Source organism: Chiloscyllium plagiosum, unplaced genomic scaffold, assembly GCF_037043375.1.
Source record: "Chiloscyllium plagiosum isolate Xiang-an unplaced genomic scaffold, Cpla_swu_hap1 HiC_scaffold_22, whole genome shotgun sequence".
Lineage (NCBI taxonomy): Eukaryota > Metazoa > Chordata > Chondrichthyes > Orectolobiformes > Hemiscylliidae > Chiloscyllium > Chiloscyllium plagiosum.
Window position 1 is genome coordinate 45,860,338 of NW_028270160.1, and position 19,889 is coordinate 45,880,226.

Genomic DNA, 19,889 nt, shown 5'->3' on the forward strand with positions numbered 1-19,889 from the left:
TTGTTTAGTGCATGTGTCCCAGAAATGTTCCCTGAAACTTTCCTCAAGTTGGCATCCTGTCTCCCCGATGTAGACAAGCCCACATCAAGAACAACAGACACAGTAGAGGAGGGACAATTGTACTGCCATTCACCCTGGTGATATTATGGTTAGGACCAGTGCCATTTTACAAATCTAAGACCTTAAAGTTATCCTTTCCACCAAATTTGGGGCACCAAAAGCCAATAACGAATAATGGGATAACCAATCAGGTGTAAGAATTGCATTAGATCTTGAGCCATTAACATCATAATAGTAAGAATGAGCCTCAATCCCTCCACAAAAATGCTCAAAGCTATTTAACACAGATTTGAAGTCTTATTTACTTACTTTTTGCAAACATCTATTTTTTAAGCATACATAATTGACAGCTGAATAGGAATGCCATACCTGGAATCACCAGCATGAAGTACTCAAAAGCCAATTACTAAGTAATTCCAGTATTAATCTTCAATATACTCTCTCACCATTTACAACCTCTTAATATTGAGCAAGTGATTTTGCAAATAGCAGCTTTTGCCCTCTGCCCACACCCAAAATAAATACAAGCACTTGGGTGGCTTCAGATTATTCAGAACACTTATCACCTGTTTCTATTTCAAACATTGAAGATCATGTTGTTTAATCAAAGAAAACAACTCGCTCCTGTTTTTCTTGAACTAATACATCCTATGCTTCAGATAGGACCAACATAATTCCGAACTGACCCATGGGCATTCATTTTCAGTCACAATTCATGGTAGAACATTGTCAGGATCACAATGATTTTTTTGGGGGGTTTGCTTTTGGAAGACCAAATCGTGCTACAACAAACAAACATTGCTCAGTGGTGTAGGGATACAGTTAGTCACTTGACCGGGATACATTGTCAATTCATAAATTAATTACCGGAGGTTCATCGCCTGTTGCCAAGACAAATAAACTGACTTTCATGTATCCCTTGGATCCTGTACTTGTGTCTTCAGGATCATGAAGCAAGAGCCATTTCCTTAGAATAGCATGCCCTGTAGGTTAAATCAATAAACAAGCATTATTTGATTTGTCCAACATCAGTCACACTAAACTGCCCAGAAATAGAATCTTCAAGCAGAAGACAAGTTAGGTTATGCACAATAATATGGAAAATATTTACCATTATGTAGCTTCTATTTCAATAATCCTCGCAGCACACAACCAGGTCACACAGACTGGACCAATGACTGATTTGTAAATGAGCAAAGGGAGGGCTTTAGAGATTATCCTTGCACAGGCTAAACATGTTCTATTGAAACAGAAGGAAAGCTAGATCTCCCTCGATGGCTAAATCCATGGGTGGAAATGAAGCAGCAAAAGAAAAAAACGTGTGCTTGGATAATTATCAGGTTCACCATGCAGTGGAAAACAAAAGTTTGTTGATAAAAAAAAACTCAAACAATCCACCCTCCCCACAATCCAACCCAAGTTTTGGGTCCACTATGTGGATGATACCTTTGTCATCACAAATTGGAGAAAAACTTAAAATCAACAACATCCTTACTAGCATAAAACTCAAGAACAAACTGCTATTCCTTGATATCACAGTGAAACGAACAGTTAAAGAGAACTTCTAACCAGCGGCTACAGGAAGGCAACACAGACCAGATACTTAACCGCAGAAGCAATCATCCTAACATTCACAAGGACATTATTTAAATGGGCCACAAAACACTGCAGCACCCAGGAACTACAAGCAGAAGAAAAATACCTATACAGCGTATTCAAGAACAACAACAGGTACTTGATAAATGCAGTCCACTGATTCTTAAAACAATGAACCCAAACAAACAATACACCCAGAAACTTGAGCCACACTACTATACGAGGACATCTTGGAGAGGACTACCAGACTACTCCGACCCCTTGGCATCATGGTAGCCCACAAACCTACCAACACACTATAACTGCTAAAGGAACCTAAAGGACCCTGTACCAACAACCAAAATTTTCAAAACAACCAGCAAGGACTAACACACTACATCAGATAGAGAGGCAGAAAATTAGCCACCAGGATACACGAACACAAACTAGCTGCCCCAAAAGACATGACCTACTATCGCTAGTATCCTTACACACAGAGGACACCACTTCGACTGGGACAATACATCCATCCTGAGACAGGCTAAACTGATACGCAAGAGAATTCCGAGAGGTCTGGCATTCAAACCAGAACTCCAGTAACAAACATAATTTGGACCTATTTACCAACCTCAAAAACAAAAACCGGAAATGATATCACCCACTTAAGAGACCAAGACACAAATAGAAAGCAAGACAGAACGCCAACGCTCACTGATGTAACCTAGTGTGGTGACAAAACATCAGAAAACAAACCTGCCAGCTCAGTGACCAAACCTACAGCCACAAACTAACAACGTAAAAATGTAATCAAAAAAAGAGGGATTGGGAACCAAAACAGAAGCCCTTCTTATGGAGAATAAGGACTTGGCTGTGATACAGAAGGACACAGGAAGGGAAAGTGCCTAAAAGATTGGCTGCACTTCAAGTTGGCCAAATGGAGCGCGTACCAAGTTGTCAAGGAAACCAAGGCTCTGGGCAATAATCTTGTAAAGTTTTTACAGATGGGTGAGGTGCCTAAGCAGAAGATAACTTCAAATGTTACACAGCTGCTCATAAGAGATATAATAAAAAACTAATACAGGTGTAGTGATTGTAATGAGGTCAGCCAGATGGACCTCATAGGACATGATTTCCCTGACTGGACCAGGTTAACAGACCCAATCAGGCAGCCCTAGCTGACAGATATAAACAGAAGTGTCAGAGGCTCTGTTCACTCAGAGGTGGCTTTAAAAGAGTCAGATCAGTGTCAAGTCCACTCCACGTGTAAATAAAGGGTGACTTGGTGATGGGATACCAGCCTCAGAATTATTTCAACAGGCATATCAGCAATGATCTGTTAAGAGCAAAATGTGTTGAACTGACTTAAGTATTTTGAGGGGATATCATTGTGTGCATCAATGGGTTTTTGTGGAGGCAGTTCATAAAGTTCCACTTAAGTCTTGTGAGCAACAAGGCAGTGACTGTATAGATACTAACTGGCCCAGGGACAGAAAGCAGGGAAAACATGGTGAGCAGCTTTTTTTCAACTTCGAGGGAAGGTATGTACCAAAAGGCCAGTGTTAGGACATGATTCCACGGTGAATTTTATAAAAGAACAGGGCCCCAGTAGACAGGCTTCAAAACGTTTATAGCTTTTACAAAAGGCATTTTGATTATTGTGTTTATAAATGCAGTCAGATTGTACAAAACTTGTTTTTTTGGAATACAGACATGGAATTTGTGGTGTGGGGGTGGGGGGTGGGAGAGAAGAGCATGGAACAGATATTCAAAATCATAAGACATTCAAAAACTTAGAAATACAACTCCCAGCGGCAATCAAATACAAATACTTAAGTTGATGCACAAAAAAAAAAATCAGAAGTAACAAGAAGAAACCATCAATAAACACTGGGGTGGTTATGATCTCAAATGAAAAAAGGGCAGTGGAAGCAGCTTCGTTAATAATTTTCTAAAACCGAACCAGATAAATCCAAGAAAGAAAGAATCCACAGGGCTACAGGTAAAGCACTAAAGAAGCAGAACTAATTGGTTAGACTGACAGAAGTTCACAGAGATGATAGATCACATGACAACAGGAGGTGGTATAATCACAGAAAAATTCTTGAGCCACTGGCATTAGCTCATTCATTGAAGGCTGGGAAATCACCTCACTGAGGGCTTCAGTTGCAAAGTAACAAAGCTATTTTGAGCTGCTTTAATCAAATGAAAACCATTGGATGGAAAATCACTATGTGGTTGAGGATGTCCAAGAATTTCTCACTATTTTCCCTTTGCTGGATTAAAACATTTTGAATGAAGAGGTTTCTGATTATTCCAAAGATGCTTTTAAAAGGAAATCTGTATAGATAGCTAATGGTCTACAACAGTCACATATTTACCCATTTCTCATTCCATCAGGTTATTGTAGACACAACCGGTCTCAGTGAACACCTGAATTCTAGCCATCCTCTGAATTACAAGCAGAGGCTGTGAATGCTGACCAACAAGGGCAGGTCCCTAGAATGACAGATGGGACATTCACTGTTAATGCACAGTGAACTTCATTGAACCTTGAGCCAGGTTCAGTTTTATTTTCATGCTGTGGGTAATCTTAAAACAAAAAACTGGTGTCTTGTGAATATTTGGCAATTGAATGAGTCCCATGAGAGCTAAATACAGCTCTTATTCTAAAGCATAGCTCACGGCAATGAGTGCTGGATTCATCTTAGGCACAGATTTCAGTCACAAGTTAGCCATGCATCAAGAGATAGCTTTGCACAGCAAGCTGAGCCAATCACATTGCACTGTTCAATTAAATGCAAAACTGCCATTAAGAACACTTGCATCTGGTTGATCTAATCCTGGTTTCCACTCCCCACCCTTGAGATATGGTGTCATGGCAATGTCACTGGCCTAGTAATCCAGAGGCTTTAGTACAAACCTCATGTGGTACAACTGGTGAACTTAAATTTTGGATAATAATGAAGGACTGGAATTGAAAGCAAGTCTCAGGTCACTATGACCAGCACTGCATGCTGGAGAAATTAATCTGGTTCAATAATCTCCTTCAATGAGTCTGGTGTACAAGTGGCTCCAGAAACTACTCAGTTTAAAGGTAATTCGGAACAGGCAAAAGGCTGGTCATCTCATGAAACAGGAAAAAGAACCATACAAACATCAAGCAGTTTTGGAAAAGTGGAAGAAAACACATACATTTTCTAAACTTAAAAATAGGGTACCTACCAGGTTCATCGTATACATAGCCAATGTCCAACTGAAAAACAAATGAAATAATGTTCAGCTCATTGCTTTCCAAACAATCTCAGTCAGCACCCAACAAAAAGCAAACTACATTAGTTGCCTGTACACCCAATATTCCCCCACTCTATTGACATGATTCCGACAAATCGTATAGTCAATTGGCACGCTCTCTTGGTAGTGGTGGGAAGCTTGCAAGCCTCAAAAGAGGCATCAAGGATTCCAGCAAACAGGATCCATGGACAGAATACACAGGTTGTGAAATACAGCAACAAGTAAAAGTCATCCTTAAAAGCTCAATCACAGGAATGACTGGTTGGAGACAAGCCCCCATGGGAACACAATTCTCCAATCACAGACTGCCTTTCCCATGTAGCCTTCTCCCAAATCATCAGAATTTTTTATTGAACAGCAATGGGCAGGGAGGGAGGGAACTGGAGGCTACATAAGCTGATGAACCTACTCCAATTCTTCCTGGGGCTATTGCAAGATAGGAGCAGAAGCTATTCAGTGGGGCAAGTATCCAATCAGGTCCAGATTATCAGCCCTGCATGAGCTGTGAGTAGATGGGGCAAGGGTTGCATTTTTTCTCATGAAATGACAGCATTGCTGACTGGCAAATATTTATTGTCTGTCCTTGGGTGCCCTTCAGGAGATGGCAGTGAGCTGTTATCTTGAACAGCTGCAGTCCATGAGCAGTCAGTAAAATGCACAATGTAATTCGGGAAGGACTTGCAGAATTTTGACCCAACATCTCTGAAGGAATGGCAATATATTTCCAAGTCAAGATGAATACTTGCTTGGAGGGGAACTTGAAGGTTGTGGTGTTCCAATGTATCTGCTGTTCTTGCCCTTCTGGATGGGACTGGTTGCGGGTTTGTAAGATGCCATCTGAGGACTGTTGGCAAAGTTCTACAGTGCATCTTGTGGATAATAGCAGCATTGTGTGTTAAGAGGGAAGGAATATTTGTGGATTTGGTGCCAAGCCGGTTGCTTTGTCCTGGATGGAGTTAAGCTTTGAGTGTTGCCGGAGCTGCACTCATCCGGGTGGGGGGGGGGGGGTATTCCATCACATGGTTTGCATGGCAGACAGCCAGGCCAGAATATCAGTTGCTTCCACAGAGGTGAGGAAGGCTGGTATCTCAGCCCTTCCAGGGCACCTGACTTGGTCCATCCTTGATAAAAAAGGATATTACAACTAGTAACTACTCATAATTCAATAAAGAGAGAAGAGGGCATTCAAAAAAAATCTTGCGAAGGTGAGGCAATCAGTTCAGCTAAGGCCTGAAATAATTTTTACGGACATTATATTCAGCATTGAATTTTTAACTAAAGCAGCTTTATACAAATGGTAAAAAGCAATGATTCTTTGAAAAATGACTTTTACACAGGCATTTAACTATTTTAGCAAATGCGTAAAAACCATTGATAATTAAATAAAAATCCTACTTATGAATTCCAAGTTATTTGCACTCCCTTTATTAAGTACCATCAAGCCAGGGGATCAGCCCTGGTTCAATGGAGTGTGCAAGATGAAGGGCTTATGCTCAAAACGTCAACTCTCCTGTGCCTCCAATGCTAACTGACTGACTATGCTTTTTGACTGATACCTCTGACGTTTTGTCAGATTCAGGTGCCAGGTAAAGATATAGCATGACAAACACCACACGCAACAAGTGGTAGACAGAGAAAAAAAAAAGTGTTTCCACAACAAGCAAATCAAATGAAAGCTCTGCAGTCCTGCTACATCCAACCAGACATGGTGGAGGATAATTAAATAACCCAATGGAGGAAGCAGCTCCACAAATATCCCAACCGCAATGATAGAAAAGTCCATTACATCAGTGCAAAAGACAAGACAAGACTGATACATTTGCAACAATCTTCAGCCAGAAGTGCTGAGTGGTAGACCCATCATGGCCTCCTCCAGCAGTCCCCAGAATCAGATTCTGATCTTCAGCCAACATCACTCCACATGTCGAGAAAAGCTTGGAGGCACTGGATACTGCAACGGCTATGGGCTCTGACAACATTCCAGTTATAGTGCTGAAGACTCTTGCTCCAGAACTTGTTTAGCCTTCTGCAAAGCTATTGCATTACAGCTGCAACACTGTCAAGTACTGGACAAAGTTGAAACTTACCCAGGTTTTGTGTAGATGAAAAGCAGGACAAATCCAACCTAGTCAATCGCTGCCCTATCAGCCCACTCTCAACGGTCAGGAAAGTGATGGAGAAGCAATAAGCAGCTCACTAATGCCCAGTTTGGGTTCCACCAGGGCCACTCAGTTCCTCACCTCATTACTGCCTCCCTTTAAACATGGGCATGAATTCCAGCCATAAAAGGAGAGTGACTGCCCCTGACATCAAGGCAGCATTTTATCAAGTTGAAGCATCAATGAGGTCAAGTTAGAGACTCCAGAGTAAGCAAGGTAAAAAAATAATATCTCCACTTGGAGTCATATCTGATGTGAAGGAAGATAGCGGCGGTTGTCGGAGGTCTGTCCTCTTCATCTCAAGGAGATCTCTGGACAAGTTCCTCCAGGTAGATATTTGCTATATCAATCTATTCAGAGAGTTTAATACCCACCACTGGAGTGGTGGAATGTGAACCCAGGTTTCCTGACTCAGACACAGGGACACTACCATGCCACAAGCATCCTTTAGCTCTTCAGGGCACTGTCCTCTATCTAACTTGCTTTTATCTGCTTCCCTGATCTTCTGTTATTAGGTCAGAAGTTAGAACTGTCCTGATGACAGCACAATTTTCAACCCTGTTCTTGACTCCTCAGATACCAAAGCCATCCATACCCAAATGCACCAAGAGCTGAATAATATACAGACTTGACTGACAAAGTGGCAAGTAACGTGCAAGCCACACAATTGCTGAAAGTGTGTTGCTGGAAAAGCACAGCCACACAATTGCCAGGCAGCAAACATCTAACTTGGGAATGTAACCATTGCCGCTTGATATTTCATGCAATGAACCCCACTGAGTCTCCTACATGGGGTTACCATTGAACTGGATGAGTCATACAAATACTATAGAAACAAGAATAGGTCAAAGGCTAGAAATCCTGCTTGAGTAACTGACTTCCCAAATCCTGTCCTCCAGCTATAAAGGCACAAGTCAGGAGGAAGTTGGAATACTCCCTATTGCCTGGATGAGTGAATAACACAAGTAGCTTGACATGATCCAAGACAAAGCAGTCCATTTAATTGGCAACAAACCCACAAATATTCACTCCCTCCACTACCAGCACTCAGTAGCAGCAGTGTGTACCATCCAATGATCCTCCGATAGGACCTTCCAAACCCATGACCACTTCCATTTAGAAGGACATAGGCAGCAGATACACCACCATCTGCATGTTATCCTCCAAGTTACTCATCATTCTGACTTGGAAATATCTCACCATTCCTTCACTGTTGTTGGGTCACAATCTTGGATCTCCTTCCCTATGTCATTGTGGGTCAACCTACAGCACATGGATAGTTAAGGCAGCAGCTCACCACCACCTTCAAGGGCAATGAGGGATACAATAGCAACAAAAACCACTTGCAAGTCATCCATTGACTCATCCTAAAAAGGCAAGTTTGTAGTTGCATGCTACAATTCAATAATGGGAGATTTAATAAAACCAAAAATTTTGTTTGAAAGTTAGATGTCGCTGAACTAACCGAATTATAGAACCCACAGGTTGCTGGTAAGTTACAAGAATAAGGGAAATGAAAACTTACTTTGAATTCTCCCATCAAGGAATCTGATCGCAGTGAAAAGGAGTTGTAGACCTAGAGAGAAAGCAATAAATTAAACCAGCCTCATTTTCCACAATAGGATTGTAACTTATGATAGGGAATCAAACTTACCCTAATTAAGATGGATTCATCAAAGAGTTCTTCTGGTGATCGAGTTACATTGTAGAAGAAAATCTAATGACAGCAAAACACCATTAGTTACTAAAAGGAATGTGCGCCACAAAAAAATCCATCATGAATCGATGTTACAGTATGAATTGATAACTAATTATTCCAAAGGTTTACACTGTCATGAGGGAGATGTGATAGCAGGGCAAAAACAAATGGAAACAAAAAAATTGAAGAGGAGACACAAATACACCAAGGAAATGTCTCTCAAGGCTCGTTCCTGTACAATTACTGTTACTGATAATTCTGGCATACAACCATATTAAAAACACAAACATGGAAATCACAAATATTTAAAGTGCTTCAAATTTCCATTTCGATAATGCCATCTTGTGCATCATTGCTCTATAGCTGACAACGGGTATGATCACAATTTAGTTGCTTGATGCAGGAAAACGCTAAATTCCAGTTGAGTGTGTAATCACATTTCCACATGTCTGGTGAAAAGTGCTTCATTCCTCTTCATATGCAGAAAGTCAGATTCTATAAAATGTCCCTGGGGCTAAAATAGTTTAGGTGATCAGGTGCTGGAAAGGGAAGAACAAACACATACATTTGAAAAAAAAGTTACCCAAGTGAAGCAGTAACTCAGCCATGAGAGTTGAAAATTCTCAGTTATGGTCAAGTTTCTGCTCTTTAGTAGCTTACTAGATAGAGACAGGGTTACAAAACAAAACACAAGATTGAGTGAATGACTAATTCTGATGAATGGATTTTAATTGATTGAGGGAAGGATCTTCTTTTACCTCATCAAAATGGGGATTGTTTCCTCTTCGAATCCTTGTTCGATGGGTCTGATGGCAGACAGTCACCTTCACAACTGGTTTTACATTATTTCCAGGCAATTGGCGAGCTGAAATTATCCTCACCCGAATCTTTTAAAATAAAAACACAAGATGAAGTGGTACGAGATTCAATAAAACCAAACTGCTGGAGAAACTGAGATCTGGCAGCATCTGGAGAAGACAGACTGAAATACTCTACAGATGCTGCTAAACAGTTTCTCCAGCACTATTTCAGATTTCCAACATTTGTGGTGGATGCTTCAATTTGTAACAATTTGGAGATGCCAGTGTTGGACTGGGGTGTACAAAGTTAAAAATCACAGCACCAGGTTATAGTCCAACAGGTTTAATTGGAAGCACACTAGCTCCGAAAGCTAGTGTGCTTCCAATTAAACCTGTTGGACTATAACCTGGTGTTGTGTGATTTTTAAACTTAATTTGTAACGAGTTACAGTTTTCTCAGCAACATATTTTAGAACCATCAATAAAAAAGTTTCAATTTTGCGAAAAGTTCAATTGGAGCACTTGGCAGTTACTGCCATTCTGAATGGAATACTAATGCAGATACTGTGAGATACATTGTATTTTAAAAGCAAGTCTTTGAACCTCCATAATCTGGGCACTGGATTCTCCAAATTATTTCTGCATGGGAAGACCTCTTCTGCAGCCATCCCAAATGCTTTCATACAGCATCAAGAACAATCTTCACATTAAGTTCTCCCAAGTCGAATTTTCAATGGAGCATAAACCAGACTCGGTTTACGATTCATCAATTTTAATGGAAAGGCTGCCACATACCTGGAAATCCTGAGGCTTGTTTGAAAGTAATCTCTTGCTTTTCTTCTTTCGGAGTCGTTTGCCAACGTGTGCAGCTGCCTGGCCTGGTGTGCTGGGAACTCCAGGCGCTCCCCCAGCATCTCCTGCTTCATCTTCTGCATCCTCATCTACATCTGAACAGCAGGATGTCCAAACAGACTTTAAACAATCACAGTCACAATCGAGGAAAGAAACCTACACTGCCTGGTTTACTTTCTTTCAATTACATTCACTGCTTGTATGTCACAAATTGAGAACAATTGGTCAGAAGCTCATTTAAACCATCTACAGGAATGTTATGGCTCCCAATGCCTGCCATGTGTTGACCTGGTTAACTCAATGCATGGACTAGGGGTCAAATCAGAGGCTTTATGAGGTTTTACATTACAGGGTTCATATTTTATCCATCAGCCATGAAATGAGACCCGCAAATCACTGGTGCTATTTAAAAAGTAGTTGGCATTTATTTTTTAAAAATTAGTGACATTCCCTACCTCCCACAAGGTAAAGCAAATGAAAGAGTTCAGTCCGACCAATATGGCAAGTGTGAAGCAAGACCAGTGCCTTCAGTAGCCTCACATCAAAGTGAAGGTACTAGCTCTAACTACTGTGAAGATGGAAAATTAATTCTCTAAATAATTTACTCTATCCCTTCCCAATCCTTAAATCCCTTTTCTTGGTTTTCCTCAGGCCATTTTTGCCCAAACTTTTATCAATCTGCCTGTAGAGGATATGGGTGTAGATCAGAGAGTTGATTCTGAAGCTCACCAGTTCAGGGATTCAGCAAATCTTCACTCAGCATCAGGAGGTGACTTTAATGTTGACACACTAAGTTTAATAGCTAAATGCTGCTGGTGATATTTGTCTTCTGTCCAAAACCAATGACATTTCCAGGGGTATAGATTACAAATCAGTAGCCAATCCAGCTCCATGCTAACAATGGCATAATCAATGCAGTGCACTTTCATTGTTGGACCAGTCTTACCTTTGGATGACGAATTCAGAAGTAACAAGAAACTGGTGGGAGGATGACAAAGTCTCAAGTCTTTGTTCACAAGTCTTTATGGAGCAAATGCATCCCAAGAAACAAGCTGGTATGAGAGCAGATATTTTGAAAGCGTGGCACAGCTGGTTGACTGAGGGTCACAGAACTACTCAGCATGGAAATAGACCCTTCAGTCCAATTCGTTCACGCTGGCCAGACAGCCTAACCTGATCTGGTCGCATTGGCCAGCATTTGGCCCATATTCTTCTAAACCAGTCCTATTCATGTAACCATTCAGATGCCTTTTACATGTTGTAATTGTACCAGCCTCCACCTCGTCTGGCAGTTTGTTCCATACATGCACCACCCTCTGCATGAAAAAGTTGCCTCAGGTCCTTCTTAAATCATTCCCCTCTCACTTTTAAGCCTAGGCCCTCTAGTTTTGGACTGAAAGGGTGGGTGGGGAAGAGAAGAAAGGGGGGAAAGACTATGGCTGTTCACCCTATCCATGCCCTTCATGGTTTTATAAACCTCTAAGGCCACTCTATAAGGACTTGCCCTTACAATGCACCACTAACGCTCTAAGTGTGAAGTTGAAAAAAAAGACACTGGCTCCAGTAATAGCCATTGGTTACATGGTTGTCAATCCAATCCTATTGGGACCAGTCAAGAAAACTTAACCAATCTCCTTGAGCATTAATCAGTGTTGAACCTCTACAGCTGATCCCTCCATGGAATTGAAAAAAAACAGGTTCTTCACCACCTTCATGCCCTCCCCGTCAAATATCCCTGCAGTTTAACCTCTGATTATTCGGATTCATCTGCACACCCAGAATGGGTCAATTTCACACTGTGCAGCATAGAGAATAATAGAGAAACTGGTGTCAATGATGGTTATGACAAACACAGCCAGCCCAAAAAAGGAAAATAAATAGTATGAGCAAGCTGTGGTTTCAGTTTAATCAAAAGGGACACATTTCAAAGTGGAATCCAAATTTTCTGCAGAATCTAGCTTGAAATTTACAAACAGCTACTACTTTTTAATTAGCACTACCAACTATCGTTTTAGCTTCTAAACCAAAGATGGTATTCATTTAGACAATCAAGCAATGTGGGATAAGCAGTTCAAAATTCCGGAGGCATTGGCACTAATACTGGGGAGGTGGGGAGGGGGGGGGGGGGGGGGGGGGGTGGTGGGTGGAGAAGAGAGGGGGTTGGAGGGAGCCATTCCCTCAGATGGCAGGTCTCCACCAGAAATATGCTGGGACCAGAATCCTGGTGAATCACATACCTAGGGGCTGTGGCAAGGGCTTTAAACTAAAAATAGTGGAAAGATGGAGGTGCAGTTGCATGGAAAGTTATGGAAAACGTTTCAGTGAGGTGCGAGCATCAGAAGAGGTTATTAAAGTTTCCAGAAAAGGTAACAGGACAGATTATGAAAAAGGGTCAGGAATTGAACTCCAGACACAGATGGGGGTCAACTATGAGAAGGGGGACAGTCAATGCAGGATTGAGGATGTTGTATTTAAAATGTACACAGTATATGATATCAGGTCAGCGGGCTTGTAGCACAGATTGAATAGCTGTACAACCAGTTTCAGTGTTGGCTGGAAGGGGATCAGGGCTGGTAACTAGATATCCAAGAATATGCATCCAAGTAAAAAGACAGGCAAATGGACAGAGGGGACAGGATTGCCTAGTCTGTAAGAAATTAAGTTGATAGCAAGTGATAGAGAGTCAGTGGAATCTGAGATTAGAGTTGACCAACTATAAAAGGAAGAGTGTCCCTAATGATAGTTATGTATGGACCTCCTAGCAGTAGTCAGGATGGGCAGAGAATAAATCAGGAGATAGAAGAGGCATACAATAGTGCCTCAAAATAATCATGGGGACTTCAATATGCAGGTGGACTAGGGAAAATACAGTTGGTAGTAGATCAAAAAATTGAATTTATGGAAATGTCTGTGAGATGGGTTTTTTTTAAAGCATCTTCTGTACATCCCACTAGGGAGCAGATGATTTGGTTCTGCACAACAAGGCAGACTTAATTAGGGAGCTTTAGGTGAAGGATACCTGACAGGGCAGTGACCGTAATGTGATAGAATTCACCCTGCAGTTTGACAGAGAAGCTGGAATCAGATGCAACTTTACTACAATTGGGCAAAGGCAACTATAAAAGGCATGAGGAAGTAGATGGCCAGAGTTGATTGGGAGGAATGGCTAGCAGGTGGAGCAGCAATGACAGGAGTTTTTGGGAGGCGCAGAAGTTCAACCCAAGGTCAATGACAGATATTCGAGGGAAGGTGAGGTAACCATAGGACAAGTCAGGGACAGCATTAAATCAAAAAAATAATGTAGTCAAGATTAATGGGAAACCAGATGATTGAGAAGTCCTTTGCTGGTTTTTAAGGGCAAGTAAAAATTCAATAAGGGGTCAGAACATGAAATGTGACAGTAAGCTAGTTATTAGTAAAGTTCCAAGAGACTTTTTAAAAATAAGAAGTTGACAGAGGAAAAAGCAACTTTGGACCACTGGAAAATAAGGCTGGAGAAGTAATAATGAAGAACAAAGAAATGGCAGAGGAACTGAGCAGATATTTCACTTCAGTTTACACAGTGAAAAACACCAATAGTATACTAGAACTTCAAAAGAGTCAGGGGGCCAGAGCGAGTGGAGTGGCTGTCACTAAGGAGAAGGTACTAGAGAAGGTGAAAGGTCTTAGTGACTAAATCACCCAGACCAGATAGACTACATCCCAGAGTTCTGAGGGAGATAGCCAAGAAGATTGTAGAGGCATCAGTGATTATCTATCAGGAATTACTGGAGGCAGGGAGTGTCCCAGAGGACTGGAGGCAGAAGACAGGAAAACTTTAGGCCAGTTAGCCTGACCTTGGTTGTTGGTAAAAATTTGAGTCCATTGTTAAGGATAGGTTGTGGAGCATTTGGAATTGTATGTAAAATAAGGTTTAGTCAGCACAGCATTTTGAAGGGGAGGTCATACCTGACAAATGTTTGAATTCAGAGAGGAAGCAATGAGCAAATTAGACAAAAGGAGAGTCAGTGGACAGTATCTACTTGGATTTCCCAAAGGCCTTTGACAAGGTATCACACAGTAGGCTGCGAAATAAAAGCCCATGGTGTTAGGGGCAAGGTATTGGCATGGGTTGAGGTTTCGCTGACTGGCAGAAGGCAGAAAGTGGGCCTTTTCAGGAAGGCAGCCAGTGACTACTGGAATTCTGCAGGGGTCAGTGTTGGGGCCACAACTCTTCATGTTATGCATTAATGATCTGGATGAAGGTACATAGGATAAAATTGCACGTTTGCAGATGGCAAAGACAGATGCAGGGACAGGTAGTGTTGAGGACGTGGAGAGCTGCTGAAGGACTTGGTCAGGCTAGGAGAGTGGCAAGGAAGTGGCAGATGGAATACAATGTGGGAAAGTGAGAGGTTATGCTCTTTGATAGAAAGAAGAGAGGTGTGGACTATTTTCTAAATGGGGAAAGGCTTCGGAAATCTGAAGCACAGTGACCTGGGAATCCTAGTTCAGGATTCAAGGCTAACATGCAGGTTCAATTGGCAGTTAGGACAGCAAATGTAAAGTTAGCATTCATCTCAAGAGGAACACAAGAGCACAGATGTACAGCTGAGGCTGAACCTGGGGACTAAGCTTGTCATAGTAGCAGCAGTTAAGGACTCTGGCTTTGTACATGAAGCTTAGAAGGATTTTGTGGGGGGCGGGATGGTTCTCACTGAAACTTAGAATACGGAGAAGCCTGGATGGAGTAGACGTGGAGAAGATGTTTATGCTAGGAAACATTAGGACCCAAGGGCACAGCCTCAGAGTGAAGGGATAACCTCTTTTTGAACTGAGAGGAGGACGAATTTCTTCAGCCAAAGGGTGGCGGATCTGTGGAACTCATTGCTGCAGAGGAGTATGGAGGCCATATGTAGGATTGAAACTAAAGCTAGATATAGAATTTTCCAGCAGTAAATTTAACCTCCAGCCATATTTCATCAAATCACCAAAGCAGCTGCTTCACTGAAACACCATTACACCTCAAAACATACTAAAATGCAGATCAGTTGATTCAAACACAAATGGAAAGTCAACCCTGAACTATATGGAGCTGTTCATTTGGTAGTGAAAACCACTGAATAGTTGCAGCATTAAGAGTATCAGTTGCGCGATCAGCCTTGTCATCCTGTTTACAAAAGATGTAAAATTACTCAAAAAATAAGGACAGTTTTAGCAAAATCAATGTCCCAAAATTCTTAGATTTGGTGAAATCTTATTCAAGGAGTGAGAGTAAAAGCAAAACAATAATTTGCACGTCAGGAGAGCTTAAGTGTTTTCATCACAGATACATCCATAGGGAGTGTTGATAATTTTGCCTTCCAGAAGTAGCAGCATCATTCCACAAGGCGCATAAGTTGCTTCCTTCAATCCACAAGAACTGTGCTCCTCACAGGGGAATCACAAGGCAATCAACTAACACGCTATCATATGTGTACTGTGACCCAATAAACAAAACAGCACTATTGGTGCGACTATGAAAACCAGAAACAAATTGAACACCAATAGGTTTATTTAGTATAATGGTGTCCAAATGAGGTTGTATAGCATTTAGTTCAGGTCTCCATCTCACTTTCTAAAAATTCTACTCAATGTTCACTAATGTCCTGTTGAACTGTAAGATTTAATGATTCAGATTTTCTTTGAAGGACTGAGTCTTCACCATAGTTAAATTCTAGAAGTAGTGGGCAATCCTGACCCAAATCTGATATTTGCCAAATCTCTCCCTCGTGTAAATGATGGTCATTAAGTCAAGCATGTGAAATTCCTGGAGGCAAGGGATCATTTAAACAACCAGCTGCTTCCACTGAAATCCAGTTTGAAGTCCCTGAACACATTAAATGCAATGCCCAGCAAAGGCAAAGTTTATTAAAAGTGGGTGGTGGATAATAGCTGAAAAATACTGCAGGTGATTTGGTAGAGGGAAGGAAGCTACTGTAATTCTTTTAAACAGAAACTTGTCTCTGCAGTGTGGAGACTAGAGCAACTGAGAAGTGGTCTGTTCAGTGCTTTCCTTTTGGGTATCAAGGTAACCCACTATGGAGAAATGTCAAGAAAATACTGCCAACGTCAGGGAGCTCTGAAAAAAAGTTCAAAATTGAAACGAAGTCCACAAGGTCTGTTTACAAGCCCTTATAGGATTTGTGCTACATGACTGACTTCCAAACTCTCATAATGGGGTACCAATGACAAGCATTCTGTTGGGCACCTCCAAACACTTGTTGAATGGAAGGGAGTTTACAAAAGGGATTAGTTGAAAGAAATTTCAAATATATTGATTTGGATTTGCTCTCAATTCAAAGCGTTTAGATGCTGCCAACATACCTGAGGTTTTCCCATTGTGGATGCTAGATGAGTTGGCACAGTGGTAGTGGCGGTTGGGGTGGGGCATCAGTAGCAGATGGAATGAGTTGGCAAAGGAATTATGCAGGAAAACCGGTTGCATCAAGGGGAAAGAAAGTCCATGGGGTCAGATACATTTGCACATGGTGCTTTGGATGGGATGTGGGCGGGTGTGCAAATGTGTGTGGAATCAAGCAAGAAAATGCTGGTGTTTAATCTTCATTTTTCATTAATTTTGACTATACTGTCAAAACTCCGAAGTAGGCTTTGCATCTAGTCTGCCTCAGGAATTGGCAGGCACTTGGGATTGTCCTTGTTGCCTGTTCAGACTCCCAATCCAGCTTGCATCCCCCCCACAGTCCAAGAATATTTTCAAATTCAGGTCAAGCCTGGGGATTTCTCCTGCCCCATGCATCCAAACTGGGAGTGAACCTCGCAGCCAATTTTACTCCAGTTACCTTTCCTCTTCAGAAACTTCAGTTGCAATTGAATGAAAGAGCTAACTGCTTGGGCTTTACTTCTACAACAGTTGGGGGAAATAAAAGAATCACACTGTCAGTACAATTGAATAAGCCAACCGGTTCCCTCTTTGAAAGACGAAATGGTTGGCTCCTACAGTGATGGCTGGAATCAAGAGGTGACTGTGTATGAGAGTTGGGCTGAGGATGACCAAGATTCTCTCAGTGCCTCATACTTCCCTCTTTCAAGGAATTAACTTGGTGTTATTTGTCATACACTCACTGGCTTCTTCCTACTCTTCTCACTGACTGCTCGAGGGGGAATACAAAAGACATACTTGGTATTCCATTCATTCTGGCAAATGGAGAACAGAAAAATGGTGCAACAGGCTTCCCACTAAGGGTTTAAGGCTAAAATTGTCAACAAATTGTGCAAGAACACTGGGCGTGAATGTGGTTTATATTAACAGGCACAGGCTATTGACACACTGTTCCTGGGAGTGAGGAACAGCTGAACTCATTTAAAAAAAAATGTTTATATTGAAAGTCCAAGCTGATAGCTGACTGTTCAACACCTATTAAACTGACAAGCTAAATTAGACAGCAAATACATATCACTTCATCAGTCAATTAAAATTTTTACTTCTTCATCACAACATTTGTTTAAGAGACACATGATAGAGCGCTCCGTGAAAACCAGGATACAAATCTGCATCACTGTTTATATAGTGTGTAGAAATGGAGGTCAGATTACTATTCCTATTTAACTAAAATTGTAATTTCCCAAATCATTGCAAGTCAATAGACTCAAATCTTAATTCTTCAGTTTATACTGCTTAGACTATAAGCATCTTGGAATGCTCATACTTCGGACAAAAACAACATATGTGGAGCTAGAGATTGTCTGCCTGATGGGAGACCCAGTCTTGTTTTGTTAACTAATTTGCAGAATAGTGTTACTCACATGCTAAACATCTTTCCAGCATTAGTTCATTACAGTACAGAAATCAAAGATGATGAAAAACTCCCCAAATGCTGCTTCCTGCTCATTAGCCAATGCACTCTCTCCAGCACCATTAGATTTAGTTTTGTGTGAGAGGTACCTAGTTTAATACTATCTGGAAGGCCAAATCCAACAGCCACTGTTTCCTTCTATCCACTCAGGTTGAGACTTCTTCAAAAATAAAAATGATTACTAATATTAGGCAGACAATTATTCACTTTGATAAAGCCATGCTGACACTACTTGGTTAGATTATGATTTTCCAAACATTCCACTCTTGGTTTCATATTTGATTCTAACATTTTCCCCAAAAGATGTTAGGCTAGTTGGCCTATACTGGTCTGCTTTTTGGCTTCCTCCTATTTGAATAGGGATATCAGATGACCATTTTCCAAACCCCTAGCACTTCTCCAGAATCCAAGGACTTTTGGAAAATTACAACCAATGCGTTGACTTTCTCTGTAGCTACTTCTTGTAGGATTCTCAGATGCAAGACTTCAAGGCCAGGGCACTTCTGTCTTTAGCCCCATTAGTTTGTCTGATAACTTCTCTAACAACTTAATTCCTGCCCCATATTCTTTTCAATTATTGGGATGTTCAAAGTATTGTCCACTGTAAAGACAGATGTAAAATATGATTAACTCTACCATTTCCTGGTTTCCCATAACCATCTCCTCAGATTCATTTTTGAGGAGTCCTATGTGCACTTGGACCTCTCTTCCTTTTTCTATGTGGTACATGCTCACTGTCTGTACCTCAGGGATCAGAATCCAACTTAATGCTTCATCTGACCAGTTCAATCACAATCTTTTTTGATGTGGGGTCAACTATTTTGGTTGTTACAGTTCCACATCCAATTAATTTTGTTGATTACGGCTCATAGTTTGATAGACTTGGAGGAGAGTATCAAAACTCTTGGATCTTTTTTCAATTTAATTCTTCACAATTTCAGCACCAAGGAGCACTTTTTTCTTCAACTCCATTAGCATGCACTTGATTATTTAATTTCTACTCCAAAAATACTGCTTTTCTCCAATTCCCCCAAGTTAAACTGGCTTCTCCGATCCTAATGCTCCAAGCTGATGGTGTCAAACAATCACACATTGAACGGAGCTCAAAAACTTACAAAGCTACAGTGGATTCAACATCATGTCCTGGGATTCATTCATTCATTCCCCCCTCTTTGCCTTCCCTCCACCTAACCTATAACAATTGCAAGATTTTCTAAATAAAACACAGCGGATGAATAATCTAGTCCCAAAATTTACCCTGAATCAGAGTTTTTGAGTTCAACTCAAGCCTTCAATAAGAGCAATCTGACATCCAGAACATTTATGTTACTTCACCCAGATAGACACAGGTGGTTAAGTCTGCCATGAGGGGACTATTTTGAAGGTGACTTGCTTATTGTTTACTGTGGATTTTCTGTAGTTTTAAAAGCATGAAATGGAGCTTAGACTCTAAATCTGCAACTCCCACGTCAGTTTCAGTTTTCCTTGATTGAATGTGGGCATGACATGACCTCTCAGCCTATCCTCTATCTCCCCAATATCTGGTGACTCCCTCTTAATGGTCAGTGCCTCATCTCCACCCATTGTCTTTGAGTTACACAATACATTTTGCATAGTT

At 41.2% G+C, this 19,889-nt stretch overlaps 1 protein-coding gene across 1 annotated transcript in view; it reads right to left on the bottom strand.

Moving 5' to 3' along the window:
• LOC122561091 (myoferlin) overlaps window positions 1–19,889 on the bottom strand; it is a 227,388-nt gene that overhangs the window by 164,848 nt on the left and 42,651 nt on the right. Inside the window, exons 6-11 of the mRNA XM_087999003.1 lie at window positions 10,380–10,531; window positions 9,543–9,671; window positions 8,740–8,802; window positions 8,611–8,661; window positions 4,858–4,888; window positions 928–1,043 (exon numbers count right to left, since the gene is read on the bottom strand). Coding sequence (XP_087855129.1) covers window positions 928–1,043; window positions 4,858–4,888; window positions 8,611–8,661; window positions 8,740–8,802; window positions 9,543–9,671; window positions 10,380–10,531 — 542 coding nt within the window. The remainder of the gene's footprint in view (window positions 1–927; window positions 1,044–4,857; window positions 4,889–8,610; window positions 8,662–8,739; window positions 8,803–9,542; window positions 9,672–10,379; window positions 10,532–19,889) is intronic.